General features: G+C 56.8%; 3 protein-coding genes across 4 annotated transcripts in view; 1 reads left to right on the top strand and 2 right to left on the bottom strand.

Moving 5' to 3' along the window:
* The window catches only part of SPTBN5 (spectrin beta, non-erythrocytic 5), a 61,048-nt gene extending 53,927 nt beyond the window's left edge, over positions 1-7,121 (top strand). Inside the window, exons 53-66 of the mRNA XM_019644863.1 lie at positions 884-1,039; positions 1,294-1,511; positions 1,684-1,873; positions 2,112-2,288; positions 2,442-2,546; positions 2,869-3,096; positions 3,221-3,292; positions 3,574-3,660; positions 3,761-3,852; positions 3,996-4,081; positions 4,935-4,985; positions 5,287-5,380; positions 5,625-5,776; positions 6,552-7,121. Of these exons, the coding sequence (XP_019500408.1) occupies positions 884-1,039; positions 1,294-1,511; positions 1,684-1,873; positions 2,112-2,288; positions 2,442-2,546; positions 2,869-3,096; positions 3,221-3,292; positions 3,574-3,660; positions 3,761-3,852; positions 3,996-4,081; positions 4,935-4,985; positions 5,287-5,380; positions 5,625-5,776; positions 6,552-6,619 (1,776 nt within the window). The 3' untranslated portion in view covers positions 6,620-7,121. The remainder of the gene's footprint in view (positions 1-883; positions 1,040-1,293; positions 1,512-1,683; positions 1,874-2,111; positions 2,289-2,441; positions 2,547-2,868; positions 3,097-3,220; positions 3,293-3,573; positions 3,661-3,760; positions 3,853-3,995; positions 4,082-4,934; positions 4,986-5,286; positions 5,381-5,624; positions 5,777-6,551) is intronic.
* A 104-nt stretch (positions 7,122-7,225) lies between these two features.
* On the bottom strand, positions 7,226-18,114 carry PLA2G4B (phospholipase A2 group IVB). The gene is made up of 20 exons (XM_019645010.1): positions 17,530-18,114; positions 16,311-16,383; positions 15,865-16,001; positions 15,583-15,714; positions 15,134-15,174; positions 14,898-14,940; positions 14,580-14,634; positions 14,126-14,253; positions 13,767-13,850; positions 13,431-13,468; positions 12,424-12,559; positions 11,542-11,678; positions 11,065-11,287; positions 10,781-10,898; positions 10,350-10,487; positions 10,069-10,173; positions 9,723-9,902; positions 9,201-9,367; positions 7,956-8,142; positions 7,226-7,790 (listed from the first exon to the last, which is right to left on the bottom strand). Exons 1-20 carry the CDS (start codon positions 17,803-17,805, stop codon positions 7,567-7,569), a joined length of 2,622 nt encoding a protein of 873 aa, XP_019500555.1. The 5' UTR covers positions 17,806-18,114; the 3' UTR covers positions 7,226-7,566.
* JMJD7 (jumonji domain containing 7) lies at positions 16,311-25,555 on the bottom strand. 2 transcript variants are annotated; one of them, XM_019645013.1, is made up of 9 exons: positions 25,461-25,555; positions 21,261-21,414; positions 20,934-21,187; positions 20,547-20,603; positions 19,954-20,049; positions 19,648-19,724; positions 19,268-19,427; positions 19,024-19,154; positions 16,311-16,383 (listed from the first exon to the last, which is right to left on the bottom strand). In XM_019645013.1, the coding sequence occupies exons 1-8, from the start codon at positions 25,522-25,524 to the stop codon at positions 19,066-19,068; spliced, it is 951 nt and encodes a 316-aa protein (XP_019500558.1). In that variant the 5' UTR covers positions 25,525-25,555; the 3' UTR covers positions 16,311-16,383; positions 19,024-19,065. The 2 variants fall into 2 exon arrangements, with proteins under 2 accessions (XP_019500558.1, XP_019500556.1); XM_019645011.1 differs by lacking the exon at positions 16,311-16,383 and having other exon boundaries at positions 18,184-19,154.
* Between the last annotated feature and the right edge of the window lie 83 nt (positions 25,556-25,638).

Here is a 25,638-nt window from a genome sequence, read left to right as displayed (position 1 = left end):
GAGAGAGAGAGAGAGAGAGAGAGAGAGAGAGAGAGAGAGAGAGAGGCAGACACCTTCTCTCTCTCTCTCTCTCTAACTCCCAGCAACAAGCAGATCGAGAGTCTCAAAGTCTTCTGCCTCCCGACCCCTCCACCTATTCGAGTCCTCCTAGTGCAGTTCAAACCTACACCTCCAAGGAGAAACAGCATGTCTGGCCAACTTCTGACCCCTACCAAGCCCCCATAAACACAGTCTTCCGTTCTATTAAGACACATGCCTTGTTGATCTCTTCTCCTTAACTGCACTCCCTTCACTGGGCGCAATCTCGTTGTCATGCGACAGATGCTCCTTCACTCCACTCATTCACTCTTCTCACCTCAGTGCTCTCAGTGGATTTGTATGCCAAGGAAATATTCAGTGCTTCCCACAACCTTAGCTCTCAGCCATAGCTGGTGGTTTCTCTAAAAGCAGCCCAGCTCCTCAAGCCCCTGACAGGCCCCACAGCTGGGAAATGCCATCTCTGAGGGTCCAGGCTGGAGCCGTCTTCCTGAGTTGACCCTCTCCTCTCAGCCAGTCCTCCCCCTGAAAACCAGCCCCCTCCTGCACATGGACCTGTCCCCATTCATTTCAGAGCCCCCGCCTCTGTCTTTCTCATGAGCCATGCACCAAAGACCCTCTCCTCACAGAGTGCCCCCTGAGGCCCAACCACCTCATCAGTAACATCTCATGTTCATTGAGCAGCTACCACATCTAGGACATTTTCTGTGCTTGGTGATCATGAACAAGTCACCAAGCCCCATGGTCCTCCTTGTTTACAAGGAGGTGGCCCGGGGGGCCATGTCTCCGGGGTTAAAGGACCCTGGCAATGAGCTCAGCCCACAGCAGGCCCTCCCTCCTCTCCCAGAACCTGGCCGCAGCCTGTGAGGTCCGTGGCTTTGAGCAGGCGGTGGCTGAGCTCCAGGGCTGGATACAGGAAAAGGCCACCCTGATGGAGAGGGATGCCTGTGACCATAGCTTGTCATCTGTGCAGACCCTGCAGCAACAGCACAGGTTCCTGGAGGTGAGGGTCCATGCCCTGTGGGTTTCCTGTCTGAGCCCCTCCCTGAAGGCAGTGGTAAGGGGACCCCAGAGGTGAGAGGCAAGGACCCTCCCAGCCCAGGGACTACTTGCTCAGCTTGTGGAGCACAGTGGAGGTGGCCTGGGAGAGTCTGGGAAGCAGAGCAGGACTCCTCAGAGAGGCCTGGGTGCTCCCTGGATGAGGGGCACGCAGCAGGTTGCCAGAGAGTGAGGCCTGATCATGTGTTCTCTCGACAGTGGGAACTGGCAGCTATGGAGAAGGAGGTGGCACAGGTGCGGACAGAGGCCTGCCGACTGGGCCAGCTACACCCTGCGGCTCAGGAGAGCCTGGCTCAGCAGCTGGCCGAGGTGCAGGAGGCCTGGGCCACCCTGGGTGCAAAGGCCCAGGAGCGAAGCCGGCAGCTGGAGCAGGCTGCCCAGGGCTGCACCTTGCTTGGACGCTGTCGAGAACTTCTGTAAGTGGCATCCTGTCCCAGCTGTTGACTCAGCTCTGCCCTGCAGGGTGGGGGTCACCCCAGCTCTTTGGGGAACTGGATTCCACCTCCTGTGCAGCTCATGCCCTGCCCGTCCGCCCTCCCCATCCTGCCCTCCGAGACCTAACAGCCGCTCCCTCTCCCTGCCCCACAGAGCATGGGCTCAGGAGAAGCAGGCACTGGTGTCCTCACAGGAGCTGGCTGGGGACGTGGCAGGGGCCGAGCAGCTCCTAGGGCAGCATGAGGAGCTAGGGCAAGAAATCAAGGAGCACTGCCTTCAAGCCCAGGATGTAAAGCAGGCGGGGCAGCAGCTGGTGGATAATGGCAACTTCATGTCCCTGGAGGTACATGGGCCTGGCATTGAACTGGGCACAGAGCCCAGTTACCCAAGGCCTCAGAACCCCTAGCAGGACTGAAGCCAGTGGGAGAGGAAGGTCAGGCTAAGGGCAGAGAGAGCGCGACAGAGAAGCGGAAGGCCCAGGCCTCTCAGCCTTCCCTCGACACTTCTTCTGGGCACTCCAGCCCTGCCCTACTTGGGTGGCTCTGCCCAGCATCTCACCCACAGTACCCCTTCCCCACCAGGTGACAGAGTGTCTGCAGGAGCTGGAAGGACAGCTGCAGGTGCTGGAGGCAGCCTGGGCCCTGCGCTGGGAACGCTGCAAAGAGAGCTGGGGCCTGCAGATGCTGCGGCAGGAGCTAGACCAGGCCGAGGCCTGGCTGGCTTCCAGGGAGGGCCTCCTGCTGGACCCCAACTGTGGGGTGAGCCACGGCCCTGCCCTCTTAGCAGCTATGGCCAAGGACAGCTCCCGCTGCTCCTTCTCTCACTGGCCACTCAGGCCGGGTTGCAGACCGTGGATGGAAGCTCTCAGCATCCCCGGCAGCTGGGCCTCATCCTGGCTTGTTTCTCCCCAGAACTCGGTGTCTGACGTGGAGTTGCTGCTTCTCAGACACCAGGACTTAGAAAAGCGGCTGGCAGCCCAGGAGGAGAAGTTTGTCCAACTGCAGAGGAAGGTGGGGGTGAGCAAGGCTGGGCAAGGGAGCCGCAGGAGATGGGGCCTGAACGCCGGTGATGGGTGCAGTCCCAGTCTCAGCCTGAGAGTCAGGTCTCCCCAGGGCACTTTCCCTTCAGGAAAACTCCATTCTTCCCCCTTGCCAGCTGCAGTGTGTTGTCACCCCCATATCCTAGTAGACTGAGGTGCCACCGTGGGCCGGGATGAGAGGGAATTCTCCTGAGCTGAGGGGAAATTGGCTCACTCTTGGCGGGAGGGGTGTGGAGAGGAGAGGCTGGGCACGGAGCCCTCCAGGGCCTGACCTGGCTCACCTGGCTCCCCTCCCCCAGATGGAACAGGAGCTGCCGCAGCAGGGGAAAGGGCTAAAACCTGGAAGAGTTGGCCGTGGGCTGACCTCCCTCCAGCATAGGCCCCTTGGAAGCTGGTGGCGCGGAGCACGGCCGGCTGAGACAAAGGATCTGCAGTCAGGTGTCCCTGTCATGCAGCACATACCCTTGGCCACCATTGTCTCCCCGGAGCAGGCAGCCAGGCAGCAGGAGACCAGTGGGGCCGTCAGGGTAAGGGTTACTCCCTGCAGCCAATGCTGAGGCCTGGGAGCACCAGGCTAAGATGAGCATCATTGAAAACCAGGACGAGTGGGTACCTAGACCCCTCCACAGGGGCCCCATCTTGCATTTTTAGGATGTGAAGGGTGCCCGCACCATGGAAGGGTCTTTGGAGCTTGCGCAGCAATTCCTGTCTGGGGGAAGGCAGGTGAGTGCCAGGAGATCCCTTCTCCAGGCAGCGCCCCGCCACAGAACCACTCGAGGGGCTCAGAGGGACCATTGGGCCTGGCCCCCTGGCATTGCGGACTTTGGGTGAACTCCCCCCAGGGCAGTTTCTTCTTGGGGCCACTTCATAGCTTTTGCCCCCACCCAGGTGGAAGGTGGGGCTCCTCTTTTGGTTTCCCAGCAAGTCGCTCCCTGGCTCCCTCGTCCCCACAGGCACCTTGGTCCTGGTGCAGCTGGGGCAGCCTTATGGCCTTCGCTTCACAGCCCAGCTCAAGTCCCTGGGATGGCTGCTTTGGGACCTTGGGGGACAGCTCCCTGAGCCTGTTCCAGGATGAGAGGACAGCAGCAGAGGTACCTGGCAGTGGGAATGGGGGTGGGGGTCAGAGGACAGAGGGCCCACTGAGAAAAGCTGAGATGGCCTTGGTGACCCCTGCCTGTCATCTCTCCTCAGAACGTGGCTTTCACGTCCACCCTTGACCTTGTAGGAGCCCAGTGTGAGAGGCCAAGCGACTGCCATGACAGAAAACACACTTTCTCCTTAAGGTAAGAACTGAATGGGAAGAGAGACACTGGGCCAGGACACGCTGACTCAGCAGACTTGGTCTCCCCAGAGCAGACCAGGGATTAAAGGCAGGTGTCCCTGCACTAAAGGCAGAGAGTTTGACCTATGGCTGTCTGGGTGGCAGGCTGAGCAGCAGAGCAGAGATCCTGTTTGCAGCACCATCAAAAGGGCAGGGCGAGAGATGCCATCCAGCCCTGAGCAGCAAAGCAGGTAGGCTCTAGGGGAACCCTGGGGAGGTGGAGTGGAGGCATTGACTCCCTGGGCTTCAAGCTGCTGATGTTCTGTGCACCCTAGGAAGTTTCACATTTAGCATTTGTATAGCCTGCATCGTAAGTGGGACCTTACTGTCTTTTCACAAAGAATATAAAAGCCCAGAAAGGGTAAGCAACTTGTCAAAGATTACACAGCTAACTAGTAGCAGAGGAGAGGCCAGGCTTGATCCCCTGGCTGCCACCTGGTCCTGCTCTGACTCCCCTAAACGCTTCCAGGATCCCTGTGGGCGTTCCCAGGTTTTGCTGTGTCTGATCCTGGGGCCTTCTCCATCCTTCAAGTCCTCACACACCCTGAATGCACCTCTGTTGGGGTGTCATGTAGACAGTGGCCAAGCCTAGCTCTACTACTAGGGAAGACACATAGAAAGCACCCCTTTATACCCTCCGCATGGACAGAGTGTGTTCGGGGTCTGTCCTGAGGCTGCTGGGGCTCTACCAGGAGGCCCTTCCTGCTCCTCCCAGTCTCGCTGGGTTCCTGCTCTGTTCCTCATCCTGTCTCTGTTCCCTGGGACCTCCCTGAGACTGTCTTTCCAGAATTCCAAAGGAATAATGAATTTCTTCAGAATCTCCTCCAGGCTGAACCTTTCTTAGCCCGTCAGCCTTCTAGGAGGCAGAACACACTGCATGGAACCTGCCCCTGGGGTGCTTGGCCTGCACTGTACCCCCACATGGGCAAGCCTTGGTGCCTGTGGAGCTTCCAGAAGCAGGAGCGTCTTAGTCTGTTCGGGCCGCCGTAACAAAAATACCACAGACTGGGTGGGTTATAACCAACAGACATTTATTTCTCACAGTTCTGGAGACCGGGAAGTCCAAGATCAAGGCACCAGCAGACTGGGTATCTGGTAAGAGCCGTCTTCCAGTTGCAGGTGGCACCTTCTTGCTGTGTCCTCATAGGGTGGAAGGGGCAAGGTTGCTCTCTGGCGTTTCCTTTATAAGGGTTCTACCCTCATGACCTAATCACCTCCCAAAGGCCCCTTCTCCTAACAGTATTAGCCTTTCAACAGGGATTGTGGTCGAGTGCGGTGCGGGGAACGACACAAATTTTCAGACCATAGCCAGGAAGAGGGAGCGTGCAGGGACTCTGCCTGTAGCCGGCTGAGCATCTAGGCCAGGGTTGACCGGTGTTCTTCCCTTGCTCTGTAGCCCACAATCTGAGCCCAGAGCTCAGAGCCAGACCTCTGGACTTCCCAGCTGAGCATGCTGCTGAGGGGGTGCCCAGCACAACTGCTCCACTCAGGTAGGGCACCTGGGTGTGTGGGCAGGCGTCCTGAGCCTCCAAGACTGGCACAGATGCTACCCTCTTAAGCCTAAGGTCCTAGGACTCAGACCTACACTGTTAGGGGGTGGGATAACACCCACGTTTGAGACTCTCGGCCACCCTTGGGAAACAAAGCCCTAGCACCCACTCCACTGGGTGCAAACCCCTGTCACTCTCAGCAGTGACAGTAGAGTCTGGGTCATGAGGCTCCCTTTTCCCACAGATTCCATGGCTGTCCCCTACCTTCCTCACTGAGGGAGACACACGTGAGCATTGACAGCCACCCACAGCCCTTGGCGCTCCCGCAGATGGCTAGCCCTGCAGAGGAAACTGCACAAGGCTCCCAACCACCTTTCCTGCCAGGCTCGACCCGAGGTGAGGGGCACCCACGTTACCTCTGCACACTCTAGAATGCTTGCCTGGCTCTGTCCACCTGGGACCCACACATCCCTGACTCCTTGGTCTCCTCCTCCTCTCCAAGACACAGCATTGTTTGCAGGACACCCAGACCTGTCCTGTACCCTTGCTTTTGTCCCTGCTCTCTGCCTCCATCCTCCCCTGCTTTCCCCAGTCCAAGGACCTGGTCCTGCTCCAAGGGGGAAGGGGGGCCTTACTGTCCTAGAGAGGTCAGGATGTCACCCACATATGACCCCAAGACCTACACATAAATTTATACAGAGGCCCACAAGGAGACAAACCCACACAAATACACACACACACATAGCCTCGTGCCTGAGGAGCACTCACAGTGTAACAGGGGTGGCAGCCACAGTTGTGGTCTCTGGTGTATTATCCAATCACACTGCTACAGGGCCCACAGGCTCCAATCTATGATTTAGGTGATGTGTTGCTGAGTGAACGGGCCTTGTCTTGGACACAGTGGCTTCTAAGGATACCAGGGCAGCCATTTCTTCTGCTCTGTGATTCTAGCCACATGCCCAGGGCAGGGCCTGAGAGTCACTGGGTCACAAGAACCAGTCATCTCCCATCCACCCCACACGGCATCCCTACAGTTGCCTATGGCTCCCAGTATCCACATCCCACATTGATGTTAGGGGGAGGTGGGGTGTTCCCAGGGAGGCTGGTGTGTGAAGAAGATTCTGGGGTGGCTAGGCCCTAAATTCTCTCTGCCTCCCTGTTCTCTCCACAGGCGTAGGCCCTGACGTGAACCCTGAGGTGGCACCAAACCTCAGGGCTACAAGTGAGAACACCCGCTAGGGGACCTGAACAAGAATCTGCTACCAAGCCCCTCAGAACCAACTTCGGGAACAGACGGTTCCTTTTTAAGAGACAGGACCTCCCACCCCCAAAGTCACAGCTTGGTGAAGCTACGGCGCTGGTATCATTGGCTCATCTGGTTCCCGGTGTGGCCACCCATACAATGGGACAGGAAGCAGCCCTTCGACTGAGTCCCTGGCTACACCCCGAGGCCTGGGTAAGGAGGACAGGGGTGCTTTCATTGCCTGTAAGGCTGCAGCAGTGGAGACCCCCAAGCCAAACTGGCCTCCTGCCGGTTTGGAAGAATGGTCCAAAGGAGGGCAGACGCTACCGGAAGCAGATGGCCCATACTTCAGGGGAAACCCATGCTGACTCGATAGCTCTGTTAGCCTGGGGAGACATTTTCTTAGACCAGTGTAACCAAGAGCCCTTGGCAGCAGTGACAGAATCTCAGATAATGCCTCACGTTTGTATGAGCTGCTGTAATACATAATGTGCTCTATTTCACTCTGTACAACTACTCAAGGTAGCAAGAAAATGAGAACAGACACTGGGCTTTGGGCCCTTACACAAATATGGTTATGCTGCTCTGGGCTCCCCCATCTCTATTTCCAGCTGCCACACAACCTCTAAATCTTCTCCTTGCTCCAAAGGAAGCCATCTCCAGCCCACATCACAAGGCCCCCGCCCATGTAGAACTCTAGACCTACCCGGAGGTGTCTGTGGCAGCCTTGCTGGTGGCTTCAGTGCCACACCTAGGTGGTGCTAGGCACACACCATGGTGGAGCCCCCGACAGTACCATCCACAAGCCCCCGAGGCTCTGCAACACCTGGTAATGACAGTCTCTGCCCCGACTCGACTCAGGGCAACCAGATCAGTGGGGGAGTAAGCCTGAAAAAGTCAGGGGCAGTGAGCCCGGGGAGAGCCCCAGGCCAGGGTGCCGCCATCACTGGGGCCGCTGCTGCTGCCGCTGCCTCTGCCTCCGCCGCACAGCCTCACGCAGGGCCTCCAGCAGCCGCTCCTGGTTGTTACAGACATTGTAGTGCGTCAGGTGCAGCAGCTTGTCCACATCCTCCTGGCTGTACGTCACCTTCGAGTAGTGGTAGGGGGAGCTGGATGAAGACAGGTTCACCTCTCCAGCCTCCTTCTCCTCAGCTGTCCGCCGGACCCCTAGTGGAGAGAGCGTGCAGCCTGGGCATGGAGAGGAAACGCACTGGGTGGTGGAGGGGGGCTTGGGGTCACCTTTCAGAGAGGCATAAAGGACTGAGGTATCATGAGGGACAGGGAGCCCAGGGCACCAGGAGGCAAGGTGGAGGGGCTGAGCCAGTGGCTCACCAGGGGCCGAGTACTCCCGGAAGGAGTCGTTGACCAGGGGGAAGTGTAGCACGGCAGGGGCTTCAGGGCAGTCAGGGTCTGAGAACAGGTGGCACTCCTGAGGCTGGCGCTGCTCCTCAGGGCTGGGCGAGATGGGTGGGAACGGGATCCCTTGCTCCTGGCAGAACTTGCCCAAAAGCTGCAGCTGCTGCAGGGTGGACAGAAGTGGCATCAGAGGGATGGGCCATGGGGCTCCCCAGTGTCCTCAACAGCAGGCTAACTGAATATGGAGGTTCGCTAAGATATGTGGGACTTAGTGCCCAGAGGCCAAATCAGACTAGTGGATCCAACACAGCCAGGCCAGACTTGGAAAAACGCTCTCAGCCTGACAGCCTTTCTGTTGCAGCTCTACTGGGCTCAACTGAGCGGGGCTCCTAACAGCACCCAAGTTCTGTGGTTGGGAGGCAAAAAACTTCACTGGACCAGCACAGAAACTCAAAGCAGGAGGTCCCAGAGGTCCAGGACCAACTGGGGGTGCAGGTACAGCAAAGGGGACCCAGATATAAAATACATTTAAAAACACTGCTGGGGCCGGCCGAGTGGCGCGATGGTTAAGAACTCGCTTGGGATGCCAGAGGGCCCCGGTTCGGATCCCACATGTGAGGGCCAGTGACACTGCCCTCCACAGCTAAGATGCTGAACAACAGCTCGACCTGGAGCTGGGCTGCCATGAGTCGCCGGCGACGGCGTGGGCTGCAGTCCCTGTGGCAGTGCATTGCCATGGGCTACCGTGTGTGGCCAGCAGCCAGCGTGAGCGGCCAGCAGCCGCAGTGAGCGGCCGTCCAGAAGCCGGCGACTGATCTGCCTCGCCAGAGAAGAGCGCAATGATGGTGCCAACTTGGGCCAGTGAAGCAACGTCCTCCACAACTAGATTGAAGAACAAAACGACAGCAACTTGTCTGTTCCCCTTTCCCCAATTCCCCAGCACTGTTCCCATCCCCCCAATTCCCCAATAAAAATCTTTAAAAAAAAAAACACAAAACACTGCTGGTTCCCCCATCACTCCAACTTCCTGAGCACAGTGAGCTCCCCTGGTTGTGGATTCTACGAATTCAGTTTCCTGTCCCCATGGTGTCACTGTCACAGCCCCTAAGGGAAGGTGGGCCAGATACTAGACTCTAAAGCACATCTCCCCAGAGCCAGGAGCCAGGATGTGAGGCCAGACCTGGGGTTGCCCACCACCTCCCAAGCCTGCCCCCATCCCACCTGAAAGGCTCCGTGGAGGTTGTAGTCCAGTGACAGGATGAGGTCCACGTCCCGTGTGGGCTGCAGGAGGGGCAGGCAGCTGGTGTTGATAAGGTAGCCAACATCCAGCAGACAAAGGTAGGGCTCGGCAGGTGTCAGCTGGTTGGGGAACCCGTCCAGTTTGGTGGCTAGAAAGGTTGGGGGGATGGGGTGGAGAAGCAGCTGTCACTGGTGCTGAGGGCACCAGCCCCTCAGACCTAATGCCAGTTCCTTGCTGCTGGTGGAAGACCCTGTCCTCTGGCCCTGCTCCCTCCTACTGAAGTATTAATAGCACCTCCACTTTCTGAGGCCCTGAAAGTGGGCCCTGATCCCCATCATAATGAGGGAAAAAGGGGCTCCTGCTCCAAGCAGCCCAGGGAACTGAGCTCAAAGGGCTTGGGAACACAGGGTTGCAGAGTGTGGGTGTCTGGATCAGGGACCTAAGGCTCAAACGGCCGTAGGAAGACTCTAGAGAGCCGGGACCAGGGGGAGAAAAGCAGATACCTTTCCAGGTAGAGAAGACAGGATGCTGGAAATAGTCCTTGTGGAAATGGAGGCCACGTAAGAAATTGTGGGTGGTCTGGGCAAGCGGGCGCCACGTCAGAAGGTCAGTGAAAAATTCAGCTATCCTGCCGGCTGCTGTAGGAGGCTCCTCTATCTTCAGAAGGGGGACCTGTTCCTTGTCTGCAGTCAAGGTCGGGGAGTGGGGTATTCAGGAAATGGAGATGCCCCCTGGACCTTTACCTCAGCCTCTTGAACTCCCAAAGGCCTGAGCACTACCCCCATCTTCCCCCAAATACAGCCCCACTGCTGTCCCTCCAAATCCTTATGAAGGAGCCCAGGCACCTACTCAGGCTGGCCCGATCCTGCGCCCAGCGGTCCCAGAACTGGCTGGGTTCTGAGGACCAGTATAAGCTGTCCTGGAGGTTGGCTGCATACAGGTTGCTCCAGATACCTGAGAGAGGGGTCACAAGGGGAAGAGAGTCCCACACCCTGTCACAACCTTCCCCAAGGCCAGTCCTGGACCAGGAAACATCCCAGTGACTAAGCTGGAAAGGCCAAGGCCCGCCACCTCCCCCAGGCCCATTATCCCCACTCCTCCAGCTTCTCCAGCCTTCCAGCACCCCTCACCTTCCAGGAAGCAGATGCGGGACTCAGGAAGCTGCTTCGTCAGGCGTCCCATGAAGAACTCGGAGCCAAAGAGCTCGGAGGGGATGAAGGCGCCGTACTTTGGAAAGCCAACCTCGTAGGGGGAGAACTCGACCCACTCTGTGAGGAGGCCACACAGCCTTACCATGGGGCCCAGAACCTGAGGACCCTCAGCACCAGTGCACCCACCACAGGCTTTAGTCAGGACAGCCTGGTGATCAGAAGGCTCAGCCTTATCGATGGCACTCTGAGTATGGGACCTAAGGCCCTTGCCCCATTCCAAAGCCTGAATGACAGTCTCTGGAAAGCTTGGAATTTGGCCCAGAAGCAGTGGTGTTAACACCCACTTCCTACACACGGGCCCGGCTACCCTCCTCCTCCAAAAGCACAGGTCTCAGCTCCAGGCTACTTACCCCCAAATTCAAAGGTGGTCAGGTTCTTCTCCTTGGTGTTGAGGGCACAGTAGATGGGCAGAGGGTTCTGGCCATGACTCAGGGCCTCCCGCTGGTCTGAGAGTTTGTGGTCATGGGGCTGGCAGGGAAGATGATTTGGACCTAAAGCCATGGCTTCCTGATGCCTGGGGCCTTTCCAACGCCCTGCTGCCCAGGGCTGCTCCCCATCTCTGGGCCTGCAGTGGTTTTGGCCACCCCACCTCTGCTGCCCAGGCTGCAGTGCCCCCCCACCACACCCCCAATACCTCATCATGCAGCAGCGCCTCGTTGATGAGGGCCCACAGGCTGGTGAAACAGGTTGGGTGGCCCAGGCGGGCACGCTCGGCCAGCTCTTGCCGGTACTGCCGCAACTGGCTGGGGGCCAGCACACCCAGCTTGCTCTTGGTCACCTGGGTCTTCAGCGACTCAGTGGGCCCTGCCAGGTCCTTCTGAGACCACTCTGGGTCCTCATAGAGGTTGGCCAAAGCCCTGGGAAAAGCCCAAGTCAGGGGGATCATCACTCAAGGACCACATCACATGCCTTGGGCTCTCTATTCTAGGACTTCAGCCTGGCAAGCACCTTCCAAGGGTCTTCCTGAGCACATTTCTGTCTGGCACATGCACTCTCCCAGCCCTTCCAATTTGGTCAGAAAGGCCTATGGGGTCCAGGAGAGCCTTGCCACCCCCTGCCACAACCCAACCAGCCACCATCAGGCTCTAAACTCAATCTGCTGCCAGCTCACCAGGTGGAGCCCGAGGCCCCTGTGATGTAGGAAATGCAATCCAGGAGGCCTAGCTCCCTCAGGCCGGCCAGCTGCCCATACAGGGACGTCATCGCCCGGATCCCACCGCCAGTGGCCATTACGCCTATCACCGGGATCTGAAAAAGAGGACAGCCAGGCTTGGCGAGGTCTTAGGGAAGGGGAAGGCCAAGCCACAGGAAGAGGAGGTAGCAAGCCAAATGGCCACTCAGCTCAACCACAACTAAGGCCACTCAAGATCTGATCAGGGCTCTTGGGACCAGTTCTAGTCAGGCCTGCTAAAGAGGCTTTAGTCAGAAGTAGCCACTCGAATATCAGGCTTGTCTGGTTTTTAAGAACTTCAGGAAAAATTAACCAAACATTTCAGGCCTCGTCTCCTCACCTCTAGTGTCTGGTGATCGCTTTCTGGAAGCCCCAGGGCCACCTCAAAAATGTCCCATGTAGCCACCCCTCTCCCTCTTGCAAGGAAAGGTCATCTCAACAGGAGACAACCCAGGCTGATCTTAACCTCCAGCGACTTCCCTGGGCCAGCAGGCTGTATGTCTCACTGATCAGTCAGACCAGGCCCAGTCTTGCAACCTGGACCAGACCAAGGATCAAGAAACAATGAGAAGGAAAGCTAGCCCAGCAGGACAGTTTGCAAGCTCCCAGTGCTTCATGCAATGCTCTGCATTGTGATCAAGCTCCCGATGACATCAACTGAGAGGGCAGCAAAGCAGGGGCAGGCAGAGAGGCGGCGGGTCCAAGCCCAGCTGGGCACCAGCTCTGGTCTGGCTAGGGAACAGCCAGTCCCAGCATTCAACATGGAGCACTGGGCCCGAGCAAGCCCGAGGACGCCCACCCCATCCAGCTCAGTCCCCAGACCTCATCCTCTCGCAAGTCTTCGTCCAGCTGCAGGGCCTGCTTCAGGGCCTTGGCCACCACCCGCTTCCTCCTGCTCAGGAAGGCCTGCTCCTCAGCGCAGGGCTCACAGCCCAGCCGCACGGCCAGCTCCCTGGGTCTGGGTGGGAAGGAAGGGCCCATGAGGCAGCTCCCGGCATCGCCAGAGACAGGGAGGCTGGGTCCGCCTCCCTGGAAAGCCCACTGCCATCTCTCCTCTCCTCAACCCTCACCCCTCCTCCTGTGTCCTGACTGAAGCATGACGTGTGGATGTGATGGGGAGAGAGCAAACCCAGACCCACGCAGGGACACGGGGAATGCAGCAAAGTGGATTCACAGAACTGGGAACGCTGGTGACTAAAGAGGTCCCTCTGGGGTCCCAGGTGCAGACGGGACCCTGGCTAGGACCCAACACTACAGACCCACTTCCACCTCTTAGCTTCTCTCCCTCACCCACCCAAAAGTGGCTACAAAGGGGACGGGAACCAGTGTTCCCACCTCTTCATGGTGAGCAGCTAATCTCCCCGGCGTATGGAGGGCCAGGGCCACGATTCCTCGTCTCATGAAGGTTAGCTAAGGTCCACCCACAGTAGATGCCACAAGAAGGGGCACGATTTCTCACCTCTCGGTTTCCTTGCCCTCTCTGTGCCTCAAACCACTCTCCTCACCTTCCACCTGCTTTTCCAGCCAAATGTTTATCACGTGTCTCCCAAGTGCCAGGCACTGGGCTAGGCACACACCCCTCCAACTTAAGCAGAAATGCAAATACAAGTTAAAAAGAGCCTTTATCTGCTAAGGCTGCCTGCACATCGTGCTCTGCCCTGGAAGCAAACCCCTGAGCATCGCAGAGAGGATTTGCAGAGCAGCAGTTGTTCTGGAAGCTGCCCCATCTCTCGCCCTTGCTCCTCCAGGTTCAAGTGCCTGACCATGGGCCACCCGTCCCTGACTGCTTTCCCCCATGACCTTTCCCAGTGCCCAGCCCAGCCTCTCACCCTTCTTCTTTTTTCAGTTCCACTCTCATCAGGGGCTCCTGAAAACCATGAGCGATCCAGTCACAAAGAGTGGCCGCCCGTTCCTCATTCCAGCCAGAGCCACACCCCCACGATGACCCCATGCTCCCTTGGGCCCCCAGCCATCTCCATAGGAGCCAGGCCTGGAGGCCTGAAGGCAGAAACGCTCAGAGAAGCCCCCTCCCCAGAACCTGGTCCAGCACTTGTCCAGGGAGTGGCCCGAGGACAGACACTGCTACAGAAGGGGCCCTGGCCTAGCACTTGTCCAGGGCCCCGCCCTGTCCGTGCACCTGGCCTTCTTCCTCTGGGGACCAGTACCTGGAATGTAGGGAAGACAAGCCTCACCACTTGGCCAGAGGGCAGGGCCCTCAGGGGCACCTTCAGCTGCTCCTGGGGGGCACCCTGCAGGGGGGGATAAAAGAACTAAGAATCTTTACCATTCTGTTCCAGCAAGAGCTTTACCAATTGCCCCTGGGAGTGACTAAGAAGTAGCAGGAAGGGGGGACAGGAGACCGACACCAGCCCCACACTCTTCCCAGGGTGCCTGACCCTGCCAGGGAGTAAAGGGTGGGTTGAGGGGCTCAGGATGAGTAGAGGGACAGGCTGGGAGGAGGCGCTAAGGGGAGGAGGGGGAAAGGCTCTGTGGGTCCCCCTCACGGGAGCGAGCAGCACGCTACCTGCAGGTGAACACTCAGTTCCTGCTCCCAGCAGGCTGGGAAATGGAAGGAGGAGCCAGCACCCACTGAGGCCTCCTGTGGGCCCTCACAGGATCCAGGAACCACAAGCTGAACTCTGCCTTCTGACCCTGGAAACAGTAACCAGAGCAGAGAGGCTGAGAGCAGGATCGCAGCCCACAGAGGCCCTCATCTTCCCTAAGGAACCTGGGAGGCACTGAGATGGAGGTCTGGGCCAGGCCAAAGCTGGGGGATGGAGCCCCCATCACAGCCCCTCTGTGGACTAAGGGGGGAAATCCCCAGAATGGACTCACCCCCCAAACCCTGCTCCTGCCTGAGAGCTGACAGCAGCTAATGCAAAGTCCCCTCTAGGGTCCTAGGGTCCCCTCCAGGATCCCCTCAAAAAGGTGAAGACAAGGGCTGAGGGCCAGGCTATCCCAGGCAGTCAGGGACTCACCCTGCTGGTCCCCTGCCTCCTCCAGTCGAACATGCAAGCAGGAAAGCTCCCGGGCCTGAGTCATTAAGAGAGACCCTCAGACTCGAACCCCTCCCCTTAGAGCCCCCCACCCTCCCAGCACCCTGGTTCTTACTCCTCAGCACTTTATTACCTTGGCCCTGAGACACCCACCATATTATTTGTTTGAAGTTGTATCCTCTTGAGGAACTAAAATCCCAGGGTCCCCCAACTCAGCTCTGCCCCCAACCCCTGTAATGGGCCTGAAGCTTGAGGAGGAGGGTGAGCAGATGGCCTGGGGGGGGGGGGCTCTAGACTCACCACCAGGATACCATTGCTGACGAGCTGCTCAGCACAGTCTGTCCTGGAAAGAGCCCCCAGTGACCCTAAGCGGGAGTCCAGGTTCCCAGGTTCTCACCCCCAATGAGGCCTGGGCATTCCTCCTCCACCACTGGATGTCTCCCAGGAAAGGGAGTTAGCTCTGGGTGTATTGGACCCCATCCTGCCCAGAAGGAAGCACTCCCACCCGGGAATTACCCCCACGGTCCCTGACTCACAGACTCTGCAGCCGAAATTCAACTTCTAGCTGCTCCTCACCCTGGACAGAGAAAGAAGCAAGTTAGAAAGGGTGAAAAGTATGAGTGTATGAGTATGAGTGTGTGAGTGTGTGTGCACGCGCATGTGCGCACAGATGCCAACCCAGACACCAGCTGGGGCTGCTGGGGTCCCAGTGGTGGAAGAGCTATTTTCCATCTCCAGGCTGCCCTGTCCACCTTCTCTGCACTCCTCCAAGAAAGCCGCCCTTGGCTTAGGGGCCAAGAAAGAGGGTTAGGGATGGGACTGCTCCTCAGGGGATAGTAGCTACTGGCTGAAAGAGGCCTCTGAGATGCCAGGGAAGCCTGGACCACTCACTGGAGAAGAGGGCCACGCGTACTCAGCCACCCTCCAAGCATCTCCCCTCCCCAGGGCAAAGCCCCTCCCCTGCATCCCCTGGATGCAGCCTTGCCTGAGGGCTCAGGGAGAAACTCTCACGCCGGAACGCCCCAGCCTGCAAAGTCCCCACGTCAAACAGCACCGACAACATGGGGTCATCGCTGGTCAAAAGGTCCTGGTCAAAGACTTGCAGTTGTAAGATGTTCTGGAAGGAGAACAGGAAGAGCGAGGGGGCTGTAGGAAGGAGGGCTGGGATAGGAAGGTGAGAAACACGGGGGCAGAGAATGAGGGGCTGGGAGAGAACAGTGGCAATGGACGGGACAGTGAGCAGAGCCAGGGCCGACGCCTGGCCCACCTTGAGCTGGCTGTGGATACGGAAGCGAAAGCTCTGATTCCAGATGGGGTTCCTGCTGTTCTTAACCGTGCGTGTCTGGATCCTTTGGCTGGAGGCCGTGGGCAGCCACAGTGTCACATAGCAGTCAGAGGGGGTCACTGTGGGAAGGAGGACGAGCGCCTGCTGAGTGTCGAGAACGCTTCCGAGCCCGGCCACCCACAGTCCAGGTCCTTCCATCACAGGCAGCCCCAAGAGGCCTAGAGACCCAAGGAACGGGGCTGGGTCGGGAAGCAGGGAAGAGCAGAGGCAGAGCTCCGACCATGACTTTCTACCCAGTAACTCTTCTCGGCACCCCCTCCGGGAACCCCCTGCGTGCCCAGCCCTACTCACATCTCTTCCCAGTCCCTGCCCCACTCTGAATGCTGCTGTAGAATTAACTGTTGGCCTCTCCTGGGCCCAGCACTCACCTAGGTCCTTGGAGGGCAGGCCATGGGCCTGGAGAACACGAATGGTGAGCAAGCACGTCCCGGGCACCTTTGCCTGCAGAGGACAGAGAGTCTTGCTGCAGGCAGAGGGGCCCAAAGGAGACAAGGGCAAACAGGGAGGATGGCGCAATCCCTTGAGGCCTAATCCTGAACCAAAAAGCCCAGCCCTGCCCAGCCACAGGCCTGAACGGAATGGAGGCTCTGGTATCTGCTGATGACGCCTGCCGACACTTAGACAGCACTTTGGGCCGGCTTGGGTCCAGGGTCTTCATGGACATTAATTCATTTAATCACACAACTATCCTATGTGGGAGACTACTTGTGACCAAACCCCATGAGAAAGCTGAGACAGGAAGACTAAGTAGTCACTTGCCCAAGGCTTGGACGGAGCTAGCTCCAGACTCAATCCCCATACTAACCTGCTTCCAGTGTCTGGTATTGTCTCCTTGCCAGTCTTCCCACCCACACTCCTGGCTCACCCTTGTTAAGCAGCCTTGCGGCTGGTCTAGGGTGGCAGGGTGCCAGGGAAGAGACATGTCAAGGCCCAGCCTGGCCTTGGGCCCCCAAGCTGGGCTGACTTTCCATCTCTAGCCAGGGAACAATTCTAGAAATGGGCTCTCTACTAGGGTAGAGACAGCAGTACCAGCTTAGAACACCCACAGGTTTGTCAAGTCCTCCAGGTCCTACAAGGTCAGGGTAACAATAGTCCCCAGGTGACTCCATACAAACCCACAACCCTTGGTCTGGGGATGTGGGCCCTGGCAGGTCGCCAAGGCAGGGGAGGCCTTGTCAGCGAATCCTTCCTTTTGGCCTTCCGCCCTGCCTCAGAAACGGCCCTGATGGATGCAGTCCAGGGGCAGAGCTGGGGAAGCTCATCAGTCTGTCATCCCTGCGGCCCCCACATCCCAAACAACTGAGTTAGAAGGAGCAGTGGAACAGCCACTTCCTTCCAGGGACCCAGGAAAGCAGCTGGGAGCCTGAGCTATCAGGGCCCAAATCCATGGTGCCAGGGAACTCTGCCCGGAGCCCATCCCTAGAGGAACTCAGGATGGTCCCTCATCCCAAGACCCTGCCTCTTCCTTGGCTTCTGTTCACCACCCCAGGCCAAGGAGAAGTCCACAGCTCCTCTGACAAACAGCAGTACCCAGACCCCGGAAGAACTAGGGGTCAGAGTGGAGGCCCAGTTCCCTACTGGTCTTACCAGAGCCATGAAGCTGAGAGTCCTCGGAGCCAGGAATGACAGGCAGTGCCGTAGGACCGAGGACTGTTGGCTTTTTAACCCAGACCCAGGGATGTCCCATCTGGCTCCAAGCTCCTCCCTGGTTCCTCCCAACCACCTCTGCTCCACCCAAGCCTCACACCCACTCCTGGACCAGCCACCTGTCCAGGAAATGAGGTACCTTAATATGGAGCCACTGACACCCATGTGGTGGGGGCTCAACACCCCGAAAGACCCATTCTCTCCAGCCATCTCCATCTGCGCCCAGCCCACCCAGCCCTGACCTACAGAAGAGGCCCCCAGGAGAGTTCACTGTCAGAGGCTGAGCAGGAAGACGGGAAGGTAGGGCCTGGAGGAGCCACTGAGGTCTGGAAAGCAGGGGGTGGGCCCAGAGCAGCGACAAACGGAAGAGCCGAGTCCCCCACGGCAGGCAGGGCCTCCCGCAACTTCCAATGCCAGTATGACAGGAATACCCAGTCCTGACTAATCTGACAAGTGCCCCAGGCCCCATCATCAGCTTGCACGGAAGTGGTTTGTTCTAAGCCCTTCAAAGGCGGCTGCTTCCACCCTTGGAGCTGGGTGCTGGGTGGCTGGGGATGACACCTCTGGGCTGGCACTGGAGGAAGGGGGCTCTTCCATCTCCAGAGCTGGGATGCTGGCAGGAAGGAGGAAGTCTGTGTGGAGACCCAGTCCTTCCGCAGGGGAACAGTCTCAGGAAGGGCAGGGGCTTCTGTCTCCTCCTACCTGTGCCTGTTTTGGGAGAAACAGGGGTGACCCTCAGGACACCAGACCCTACCAGCTGCCCTGGGGCTGAAGGAGGAGAGCAAACAAAGCCAGGGCAAAGCTAGGAAGGGCTTTACAGGCCCCAAGTCAATGAGGTTTGCGTCAGAGTGACAGCGAGGTCGGCCTGCTTGCCAAGAGGGGTTGCAATCGCTATTGCGGATAGAAGGGTCTCGGCAGCACAGCTCATCAGGCCCGGGCTTGGACCCAGCCCTCACCCCCAATCAGGGTCACCCTGAAATTTTTACCTGAGCCTTCCATCCCTCACCAGACCATGGGAGGCAACTTCAAGAGGGAGTCTCAGCAGACAAGAATCACAGGTACCTTTTATTGAACCCTTCCTCTGTGCCAGCCCCATGCTATCCTTACAGATATCATCGCCAAGTCTCACAACGCCCCATGAGGTAAGAACCATCATTATTCTGTTTTACAGACAGGACATCAATGCTCCAAGGCAGTAACTCGCCCAAGGTCATGGAGGTGAGAGGCGGTGTGCACCTGGAGCCTTACCCTCCAGTACAGGCTGCTGCCTCACCTGTGTGGCAACTTCCTGGGAGCCCACACCCAGACCTGCCTGGCACCTCCTGGTCCTCCTGACATCCTCCAAAGCTGATCCCAAGCTGCGCTAGGCCAGCAGCCAACACGCTCTGACTCCAGGCTGCCTCTAGGATTGACCAGGCCCAGGAGGCGCACAACCTTTTCCACGAGCTGTCCTTGGCAATGTACACCAGGGCTCCATCAATCGAGTCCTGAGGCCTTAGTGAGGGAGTCGAGCAGCTGGAAGTAACTGTACTTGAGGTCATACTCCATGTCGTACCAGAAATTCACTGCAGAAAGGAGACCTGAGCATGAGGGTCCCTCTTCTAACCTACAGCCACCCCCAACCCATTCCCCAGATACCCTGCTGGGCCTGCCGTCAGGTGACTGGGCAGCTCCTTACCAGCAATGCAGCCATGGGACTGCTGGACGTGGTGGAACCACAGGGACGGCAGGTAGAGCATCTCACCAGCCCGCACTGTGCAGCACAGTGCCTGGGCCTGGCTATAACTGGGGTACCGGGCCAGGTCTGGAGCCAAGGGGTCCAGTGGGATCCAGGGCACCTGGGGACATAGTGGATCCCAAGAAGTAGGCCCAAAGCCCCCTGGCCCTCTAACTCTGTCCCTTCCAAAGGTAAACACCATGGGCTCTGCCCTGCTCAGCACCGGCAGGCCCTAGCATTTTTCAGAGCAAGGGGCACATCCCCAGGTCTTTTGTGGCTGCTTCTCAGAGCCCAGATTCCTACCCTTCACTCTCCCTGGAGCCCAGGAACAACACAGGTACCTTCTCCATAGCTTCCTCATCCACCATTTTAAAGGAGCCCTCTTCAGTTAGCTGGTAGGTTGCCGGTGTATACAGCTCTGAAATCAGAGGGGAAAAGGTGTGGGGACTCTCAAATGGCCTGCTGCTTGCCAACCACTTCCATTTATTTGTTCCCTGGGTGCAGGGGCAAGACGGTCAGGAGTCCTAGCATCATGGGGACGCTGTCCACACCTCAGGGCTGGGGCACCGGCCTGCCCAGGGCCCTCCCTGCCTTCCCTCCACCTGGGCCATCTGCTCCCCAGAGCCCCTGCAGGCCACATCCCCTACCATAGGGGATGACGGACCGGTCGCTGGGTGGATGCAGCAGGAAGTGTTTCTCTCCCGAGACCACACAGTAGAGGTTCTCATAGTGGTCCTTATGCACTGCCACATAAAGAAGGGGCAGGGATGTGAGGGGCAGGGCACAGGAGGCAGCAAACCTTGCACCCCAGGGGCCTTGCACCCCAAGACAGCTTATGGTGTAAGAGAACAGCCTGCGATGTCAGAGCAAGCTTGAGGGGATGCTGAAGTGTCTGACAGAAATTCAGGCATTTCTCTTCTCTGCCCAGCAGGAACTTGATGCTTTCCAGGCCCCGGGCTCATCTCCACCGAGAGGGGAATTCAAGCAAACAGAGCTCTCCTGAGTTCACTCCCTAACCTAGATGGCCTTCAGAGAGCTTTCTAGGGACCTAGAAGAAACAGTGCCTTCCATCCCCAATGCCATGGGTATTTTCCCCCACCTGAGCTGTCAGGGGAGACCCTCTGTCGTGCCGAGCCCAGGATCCCAGAAGATATCTTAGCGAAGAATCAGTCTAACCTCCGTCCAGGCCCAACCTTCCACTCTTGGCCTCCTGCTCCCCTCCTCCCCACCTGATACCTACAAGATGTCACTGCAGCCGCCTCCCCCAACCAGAAGTTCACAGCATCAGGCATCTTTCCTACAAGTAGGAGGAAAGGGTAAATTAGGAGAGGGCACTCCAAAGGCCAGGCTGTAAATAACCACCATAAAGTGATGCTGGGCCAGGACCTGGGGGGGGGGGGCGGGGGGGGTGTCTCACAGAGACAGCAGGGAGAAAGGACAGGTGGGTCACTCGGAGAGGGGCCTCCCTCCCCTGGGGCAGAAGGAAGGGCAGCAATCTTCAGTAGTTCATCGATATGAAGTCCAGGCCTGGGGGACTTGAGCAATTAGTGTGCAGCACCTGACCCGGTGGGGCCAAGTCATCACCAAAGGGAGAGAAGCAGCAAGCAGGGCCCCCTCCTCCACTCACCCAGCGCCTCTGAGGCCCAGGGCACGTGGGGCTCCAGATCAGGCAGCAGCTGGGGCAGCTCAGTGGGCAGGTTGGAGCACTGCTTCTGCACATAGAGGACTCCTGGGTGTTGGGCTCGGCCCTCCAGCACATCCAGCACGCAGCTCAGGGGCAGGCGGCGCTCGCAAGGCATCACAAAGCGGTCGGCTCGCACAGCATCGGCATAACCATCTGGGGTTATGGCCACACTCACCTCCGTAGAGCCCACTGTGGCTCTGGAGGAATGAACATTCAGCCCATGCCCAGACGCCACAAAGCACTACCCACATCCCACCGGGGCAGCCCCACCTGAGGTAGGGGAGCGACCACTTCTGGAGAGCCGGCCAGTGCTGCATGGCGTTGCGGATGATGCAGGGCCTGTTGGGGCAGACCCAGTCCCGGTAGAAGTGGAGTGGAGTAGGGGGCTCGTCCAGATAGGGCACAGCAAGAGGCACGCTGAGCTCTGAGAGAAAGAGGGGGGCGGGGGACTGAAGCCAACAGCACGCAGTCACTGTCCCACTGCCTGCATAAGAGATGCCCTTCCTGGACAGGCCACACTGTGTCCCTGGACAATGCCCACCGGAGACCAAGGGACCCTGGACTTGAAGAATGAGGAGGGAAATTTAAGAGAGAAAGTGTGACACACCCACAAACACACCAGTATGGGCCACAAGAGTCAACAGGGCCAGGGGGTACTGCTCAGCCCATAACCCAAACCTTCCACAGGACCACGTCTGGCCTGTACCATGGACCCTGGCTCTCCCACTCTGGAGTGGCCAACCTCCTGACATCCATTAGGAAAGGCAGCCACTGAGGTGGTGTTCGGGGTTCCAGAATGAGTACAGCTGAGGCCCCAAGGCCACAGGCTGGTATAAGTGGGTCGAGGCTCTGGAAAGTGCCTTTCAACAGTGGTATTTACTGAGTCCCATGGGACGCACTCAGTACTTGGCTTGGCCAATGTGGAGATATCAAGGGATGATCCAATCGTCATCTCAGGAAGCTTACGACCTAACCAGGGAGACAAGGCTGCTACACAAAACTACAGGAAGAAAAGTAAGGGCTAGACTTTTTGGGTTTGGTCTTACTGAACAGCATCACCATCCTCAGACACCCAGGGCTACCACGTGTACTTGGGCAGGTTGCACAGTGCGCCACCTGCGCAGATTTCTACAGGGGCCCTGTGTCGCTCTTAATAAAAATCTCTTTTTGACTCTTCCTTCTCCCTCACTCCTATCATCCTATTGGTTGTCTCCAAGTCCTGTTGATTCTACCTCCCATGTCTCTCAAACCATCCCCTCCTTCATTCACACTCTCTCTCCATTGGGTCCTCAAATGTCACTTTGATGAGGCTTCCTTCCCTGGCCACACTTTTAAAAACTGTAACCTTTCCCCAACCATCCTGTACCCCTCCCCTTTTTTCCCCCTCTCCTTATCATTCATCACCATTTAACACACTCCGTATTTCACTTATCCAAATTGTTTACTGGTCTTTCTTGCTAGAACATAATGTAAGCTCCATGAGGGCGGGGTGCTTGTCTTGGGATCTAGAATAACACTGAGCATACAGTACTGAGCTCGGCCAATGCCAGGGGTGCCAAAAAACATGTACACAAGTGGACACTTTGGTCAATGCTGCTTAAGCAGTAGTTCGCCATAATCAGAAGTGTCTGCGCTGATGGTAACCACTTCGAGCACCTCTTGTAATTGTCAAATGTCACTTGTACTCATCTTTTGTTATCAGCATATATTGAGTACTACAATTTTAATAGTTTTCTTAAAACGTGTATACATTTTTTTGGCACCCTCTATTTGCTTAATGGTTGAACGAAAGTCTCCAACATCTCCTGGCTGGATGGTTGCTGCAGTGAACTGGTTTCCTTGGCTTAATTCCACTTCCTCTCAAAGCATCCCTCACCTTGACCCCAGTCATCTTCCTAAAATGCAATCTCATCTTGTCACACCCCCATTAAAAAATCCTTTGATGACTTACCACTGCTCCTTACAAAATACTGTCTGCCTTGGCATGCATTCAAGATGCTCCCTGATCAGGCCCAACCTACTTTTCCAGTCTGGTTTCCTCCTGTCTGGTGCCTGCCTCCTATCAGAGACTACGCAAGCGGTACCAAACTTTGTTCCTGTTGCTCACTCAGACTGGAATGCCTTTCTCCTGGCTTTTATAAAGGGTACAGGGCTTTGCTTTGTTGTTTTCGTCCTTGAGGTCTAGCCTGAACATCTTAAACCTCAATGGGTGGTTGTTGCCTCCTGCTCCAAACAGCCACTGCACTCATTTTCACCTCTGAGGTCATGCTCTATCTCTCACAACTCCATCTCCATACCCATCATCTTTGCCTTGCAATCAGTCGGAAAGTGAATGTCTTTAGATCAAATATTAGAACTGAGTGAGAAGACAGACGCTGATGGGCCCAGGAAAACTGAAAAGGAAAAAGCTGGCATGTGTGCTTGCTTCACTGGCTACAGAGGTAAGATGGAACCTGCCTAGTAGATAAGGGAGCAGGGGCAAGAAACTGGCAAAGGGCCTTCCCAGTCATGCCAACCCATCAAAGCAGGCACCTTGGGTGGTGGGGTGATGTGGGGCTCAGTAAATCTATTATTGTCACTGGGACTTTTAAAATACATGGGAACTGCCATTTTTGTACCCTTTGTATTTTTTGCAACTACTTCAGCTTTACTTTCTCTCCATTTTATAGTTTTCCTTTAGAGAATGGCCACTGTTCCCTCCTGGGGCTTCAAAGTAAAAGGGTTTCAAAAGGGACCCAAACAGTTCCTTTGACCCAATGATTCTTCTGCTAGGAATTTAGCCAACAAAAATACACATGTGCACAAAGACTCTGCTCCAGGCACATTGGCCTCTTCCCTGTTCCATGAACACACCAGGCACACTCCCACCTTAGAGCCCTCTACTCAGAAGGCTCTTCCCTCAGATGTCTGCGCAGCTCACTCTCTCTTCCCCTTCAAGCCTAAACTCAAGTGTCGTCTCATCAAGGAGGCCTACACTGACCATCTTATTTAAACTAGCCCCCACCCCCACATCCTAAGGTCCATCATTCTGCTTTGCTTTTTCCCCCATAGCGCTTATCTTGTAACCCATTGCTTCTACTATATAATTTACTCATTTAGTGTGCCTATGGTTCATTGTCTGCCTCCTCAGAACTATAAGCTCTCTACGAGGGCAGAGATCGGTTTTGTTTAGTGATGTATCCTATACACACTTAAGAGAGCCTGGTACACTGAAGTGCTTAATAGGTATAGTCACGGGCCACATAACAATGTCTTGGTCAATGAGGGACCCCAAATATGACGGTGGTCCCATAGACTTTGTGGTGATGCTGGTGTAAACAGCCTACTGCTTCCAGTCATATAAAAGTATGTATAGCATATATAGTTAACAATAGTAGGCTATGCCACCTAGGTTTGTGTAATTACACTCTAAGATGTTCCCACAACAAAATCACCTAACCTTGCGTAGGGCACATGACTTATTTGTTAAAGGAATACTCAAAGTATTCCTTGCTGCACTATTGAAAACAGATTAGGAATTACCTAAATGCCTATCTACAGTGGGCTGGTTAGTAAATTACAGCACTAGCACCCAGGTGTGAAAAAAGATTGTGGTAGAAAGACATGGAATGATCTCCAAGATAAACAGCACAGAAGAGTGTTTAGCAGGCTACCATTCCTATAAAAAGGGAGGTATATAGTCTCATGTATGTGAATAAAAACAGTATTTCTGGAAGGATGCAAATTGGGACATGGAATGGGAGGGAAGCTTACTTTATGTTATAAATCTGTTGTTTCAACCATGTGCCTGTGTTCTATTCAGTGGTAAGAAATCACTTAAAAATGGAGAAAAAGGGGAGCAAGGAAGAGAAAGAGGAGAAAGATAAAAACCAAGCAGGGGGAAGCCAGGGATCACTTGTACAGCTGCCTCCAATCCTCCCCAAGTTCTGCACAGCTCGCGACTTGAAGGAGTGTCTGTTTCTGAATAAAGATTTACAGCAGGGGTTCAGACAGGGAGAACCCGACCACCTTAAAGACTTCACGACGGAAACGGTGGGAAGGGCAACGACGGACCCCCGATTATTATGTGCAGGGGTGGGGGGAGGTGTCAAGGTTGGACCGGGTGTTGAGAATACGAAGAATCACCCCAGGAAGCCACGAGGGCGTGCAAACGCGGAAAGAGGGGAGCTGAGGACCCGTACCCACGGAAATGGGCATGGAGGAGGGGGTTCGACAGAAGAGTGACCAGAGGGGGAGGCCATCAACCAGCCACGTGCACCAGGTTCTACGTTCTTTGGTAAGAAATAGGGCGCGCCCTGGTGTCAGCGGCCCAGGAAGGACCGAGGTGGGGCGCACACGACTCCGGGACCGGATTTCCGGCATGCATACAGCCCCGCCCGCGTCCTGAGGCTGCTCGGCAGTCAACGCCTGGACGCAGCCTGATGCTCCTCACACTTGCCGCGGCCGGGAATTCTCGTGCTACTCACTTACCCCTTGCCGCGGCCGGGAATTCTCGTAACTCCCTCCGCACAGCGTCTAAAGCCACCTCCGCCATGACGCAGCCGCCGCCGACCCGAGGCCCCGCCCTTCCCTCCTTAAGACCCCTCCTGGCCCCGCCCTCCCGAGGCCCCGCCCCTGGCCCCCCGCGGCTCCGTCCTGCGGTAGTCCG

The sequence above is a fragment of the Hipposideros armiger genome, unplaced genomic scaffold (assembly GCF_001890085.2).
Source record: "Hipposideros armiger isolate ML-2016 unplaced genomic scaffold, ASM189008v1 scaffold_92, whole genome shotgun sequence".
NCBI lineage: Eukaryota > Metazoa > Chordata > Mammalia > Chiroptera > Hipposideridae > Hipposideros > Hipposideros armiger.
The sequence above is the reverse complement of the archived record's forward strand: the minus strand, read 5'-3'. Positions and strand labels throughout refer to the sequence as shown.

Bases quoted from the DNA above. Each gene is read 5' to 3' on its own strand.
- PLA2G4B (XM_019645010.1), bottom strand. From the start codon at position 17,805: ATGGAGATGGCTGGAGAGAATGGGTCTTTCGGGGTGTTGAGCCCCCAC. The intron at 13,851-14,125 runs GTAGCGTGCTGC...CCCCCCCTGCAG, and splicing joins AACTGAGTGTTCACCTGCAG to GGTGCCCCCCAGGAGCAGCT. The intron at 11,288-11,541 runs GTGAGCTGGCAG...GGCTTTTCCCAG, and splicing joins GGGGCCTCGGGCTCCACCTG to GGCTTTGGCCAACCTCTATG.
- JMJD7 (XM_019645013.1), bottom strand. From the start codon at position 25,524: ATGGCGGAGGTGGCTTTAGACGCTGTGCGGAGGGAGTTACGAGAATTC. The intron at 21,415-25,460 runs GTAAGTGAGTAG...TCTTTCTCTCAG, and splicing joins ATTCCCGGCCGCGGCAAGGG to AGCTCAGCGTGCCTCTTGCT. The intron at 20,604-20,933 runs GTGAGTGGAGGA...TCCTACTTGTAG, and splicing joins CTGGGCCTCAGAGGCGCTGG to GAAAGATGCCTGATGCTGTG.